The 3,950-nt window shown below is 43.6% G+C and overlaps 1 protein-coding gene across 1 annotated transcript; it reads right to left on the bottom strand.

The window, feature by feature from the left end:
- Positions 1-236: 236 nt before the first annotated feature.
- LOC124284108 lies at positions 237-2,339 on the bottom strand. The gene has a single exon (XM_046720167.1). The coding sequence runs from the start codon at positions 2,337-2,339 to the stop codon at positions 237-239; it is 2,103 nt and encodes a 700-aa protein (XP_046576123.1).
- Between the last annotated feature and the right edge of the window lie 1,611 nt (positions 2,340-3,950).

The raw sequence follows: 3,950 nt of genomic DNA, 5'->3' as shown, positions 1-3,950 counted from the left end.
CAAAGTTCAGCCACAATTCAGAAGCATCGGACTTAGCATCCGCGGGAAGATCTTCAACAACAGACGGCACATTGGAACACCACTGTCTTATGTTAAAACCACCAGTTGCAAGGACGTTTCTCAGTTCAGTTACCAGTGTTTTGGTTTCCAAAGGTGTAGGTGCACTGTGCAGACAGTTATCAACATAGAACGATTGCAGGATTGCTTCCGAAAGTTCTCCATCGTTCTCCGTATGGTCAATAATTGTCTCTGAAGGGCATAAGTAGCACAGCATGGACTGCAGGTAGTCCCAAAGGGAAGTACCTGCCACTCGTATGTGTTTGGTGCCACTGATGTCTCCATGTTGCGCCAGATAAAGCGTAGTAGTGGTTTATCCCTGGGCAGGACACGCACCTGGTGAAACATGGCTTGTATATCTCCAGATACAGCGACCTGATGCTGTCGAAATCGCACAAGTACTCCGAGTAATGATGGACCGGACCCAACACAGGGCCAGGTAACAGGTAATTGTTCAGTGATATACCAGCCGAGTTGTACGAACAGTTGAACACTAGTCGATACTTCCCATTGTGGTCAACAACATGATGAGGGAAATACCAAGACTCTGTGCCTTTGATTTCGTCTGGAGTCAGGATTCTGACATAACCAGCTGTCACTAACTTTTCTATCAGGTGATTATGGATATCAGCTAGATCTGGGTTGCTGGCGAGTCTCTTCTCTGTACGCTTGAGAATTGGCATCACAGCTGCCTCAGTAGCTTCAAACTTTGGAGCATCCTTGGCACGCAATAATGGGGTGGCATAACGCTGAACACCATCCACCGTAGCAAGTTCAGTTTGAGCCTCAAGCATGTGTAGTGCTTCAATGTCCTGTTTGGATCTCACCACTTTTTTCTCTGAGTAAGGTAGCACATCCAATTGCCACAATCTTTCAACATGATTCATAAGTGTTGCTTTCCTCTCCAAGGCAGTGTAGTAAGATTGAACAGCTTTCTGTGGTGATATTTCTTTAGTTGGACCTTGCAATGTCCATCCAAGAAGGGTGCATATGGCAACTGGGCTTCCATCTGCTCCGAATACAACAGGTTTCTGTGGTAAGATGAGATCAGCATGATCCGACTCAATTAGGATCATAGGACAAGCCTGGGAAATGGTTGGCAAAGGCAAGTCCCGCAGGTGAGGATATGTAGCTTGTAACTCTCTTACAGGGTAATTGTACTCGGACAGACACAGGTTGTCGGCACTAAATGCTCCGGTAATGTCATATCGAAGATCAGGGTGATCTGTGGTGGAAATCTGTAGGTCAACATTAAATCCAGTACACCAGAAAGGATCCTGGCGAATAGTAGTTAGCAACACTTTATCAGGGGTACTAGGTAATTTCAGTTCATTAACAGCTGGCTGCAGAACCATAGTTCGCATTGAACCATCATCAAGTAATGCGTAGGTTTCCATCTTTCTGTCATTGGGGCCATGTAGCAGAACTTTCACAACTTTTAACAGTACGTTCGGTGATTTTGATGGTTGGTCTGCATAAACAAATTCAGAATTGTCAGTTCTGAGGCTATATATCTTGTCCACTCCAGTCTGCATGACCTCATGGAGTGCGGTCAGATGTAAGTTGTTACACTCATGACAAGGCTTCTTCAGTGTACAGTTCTCAGGTTTGTGAAACCTTGCACATTTGCTACATCGGGAGCCTCTCTTGATCCAGTCTGCGATCTCCTGGGTGGTCATTTTGGAGAAGTGTGGACATCTGTGTAAGAAGTGATCATTATTATTACAGTATGGACAATACCTGAATTTCTCAAACTTGGACGGTTTCGGTTTTGGCGACGATTCAGAGGATTTCTGTACCATGTTTGTATTGAATACTGCTGTAGGTGACGACTTTGTATGAGTAGCTTTCTCTTGTCTTTGACGAGTATTGTTGGTCTGGTTACTCCTTTCAGGTTTTTCATATTGAGGTGCGGATGCGGCAGCAATGCGCTTTGCTCTTGCTTTCACTTGTAGCCAATTAGAAAAGTCCACCAGCGTGTAACATCCACCATCTGCTGTGAGAATACCCTTGTTGAGACAATGTTCTATGAAGCTATCTCTGTGAGATTGAGACATCTTGCTGAGCAGGCGGTCAACATGAGACCAACATCTGAGTTCATTACTGTTATCACCATCTACTGATCGTAGAATTCCTACAAGAGAATGAACAGACAGGGCAAAATTCTCAAATCCTTCACTGTCACCATATCTTACTTGCGGGAGATTCATGATATGTCTAAGTTCGCTCTGTACCAACTGGCGTGACTGGCCATACCTTTCCTTCAGGGCAAGGAACGCCATGGTGTAGGGGTTAACATGACTCCGGTAAGCTTCGGCCAATCTCTTAACAGTTCCTCCAAGTTTCTCCACCAAGACTTGAAATTTGTATTGTTCTGTCAAGTGAGGGTGAATGTCAATAAGATTTTTGAATGCCAGTTCCAAAACGAGCAAAGTCCCTTTCCTTACCGCTTGAAAACGACGGAAGATTGGGTTTAGGAATGCCATATGATGAGGAAAGGAGCAACTCGGTTAAATTCCTATTGTGGATAGGTGCTGCAGGCTGTGCAGGTGTTTGTTGATTGGTGTTGAGGTGGGCAGACAGAGCAGCAGGAGAATCCTTCATTTCATGTACATAGGTACTGTTGGCGATGAGGGGAACTGATGGTGTAGGTTTGACAGGTTTACTTGCCCTCATTTCAGATGCATGTATGTCTGGAAAGATCAGAGTAGAAGGAGATGGCCTAGAAGACACTGGGTTGAGAACAGTAATCTCTGGTTCAAGAGGAATGCTTGACACATGAGGCTCATTAGTTTCATAATGACCATGATCAAAGATAAATGTAGGTGAAAACTTTATCCTCTTAGGCATAGGTTCTGTTTTCACAGTGGGTGGATAGACTTCAATGTCACTAGCACCTGTGTTCATCTGAATCATAGATGCCACTAACCCCGCTTCCTTCATATGAAACTCAGCTTTTCTTAATTTCCTCTCTCTAGATATTTTAGTATTTAAAAGTTCTCTCTGCTTTAAAGTTCTGCGACTTACTTTCCGTGCCTCTTTTACTTTACTCTCAGCCTCCTGTTGTGCAACACAGGCTTCCTCATCCAACCGCAGAAATTCCTCAGCTATTTTCTGCTCCTCTTCGGACTGCCGTTTCATCTCCATGTATTCCGCTTGTTTTTTTAATATTCCAGTTCTGCAGCCTGAGACTCGCTCAGCACTGAGGCAAATGACATTCTACTCCTTGCCGAATATCTGGATGATTTACTTGTTACAGAACATGCTGGTTGTTTATCACTATCCACAATGGTGTCACGCTTTAACCTGTATTCCTCTGCTGGCAAAGACTGACTGATATTTGTCTCTTCTATTTTGTCCACTGTTTGAATTGATCCACGTTTAATTGGTTCAGACATGGTACAAATACTTGGGTCACTGTGCGTATTTGTGGGTAAATTTGTTATATAGTCAATTAAATGTGTAGGAACACGTCGCACACGTCGTGAGCGGCGAACATGTCGAGCTCCCTCCAAGTCCGGTGGAAGACCACGTGTGTAGCGACCAGAACTGGGATACGACCAGAACTGGGATAAACAGTCCACAATTTCGTAAAACCCTATTTACTGCAGTACTGCTCCCGGTTAACTCTAAAACTTAAGGCGATCTATGCGCGGAATATGATTTAGTTAATGTTTTTGTGAGGAGACACTGAAAATTATCAGTTACATATTTTCATATTCCTCTGCAAATATGTAGCTAACATTTAATTTTCCAATATAGGTTGGAAGCACCTTAAGAGTTTCTAATTATGTTTGTACTCGTCAGTTATTCAATCGTTTATATCGTGTGGCAATTCCCACTCAAGCAAACCTCTCATGGTGTACGACGTTTCATTTTCATTAACTGTGCAA

This window comes from Haliotis rubra, unplaced genomic scaffold, assembly GCF_003918875.1.
Source record: "Haliotis rubra isolate DU_JTF1 unplaced genomic scaffold, ASM391887v1 Scf33, whole genome shotgun sequence".
NCBI classification, from domain to species: domain Eukaryota; kingdom Metazoa; phylum Mollusca; class Gastropoda; order Lepetellida; family Haliotidae; genus Haliotis; species Haliotis rubra.
The sequence above is the reverse complement of the archived record's forward strand: the minus strand, read 5'-3'. Positions and strand labels throughout refer to the sequence as shown.

What these genes read in the sequence shown, in the direction of transcription:
- LOC124284108 (XM_046720167.1), bottom strand. Translation starts at nt 2,339, where the DNA reads ATGGCGTTCCTTGCCCTGAAGGAAAGGTATGGCCAGTCACGCCAGTTG.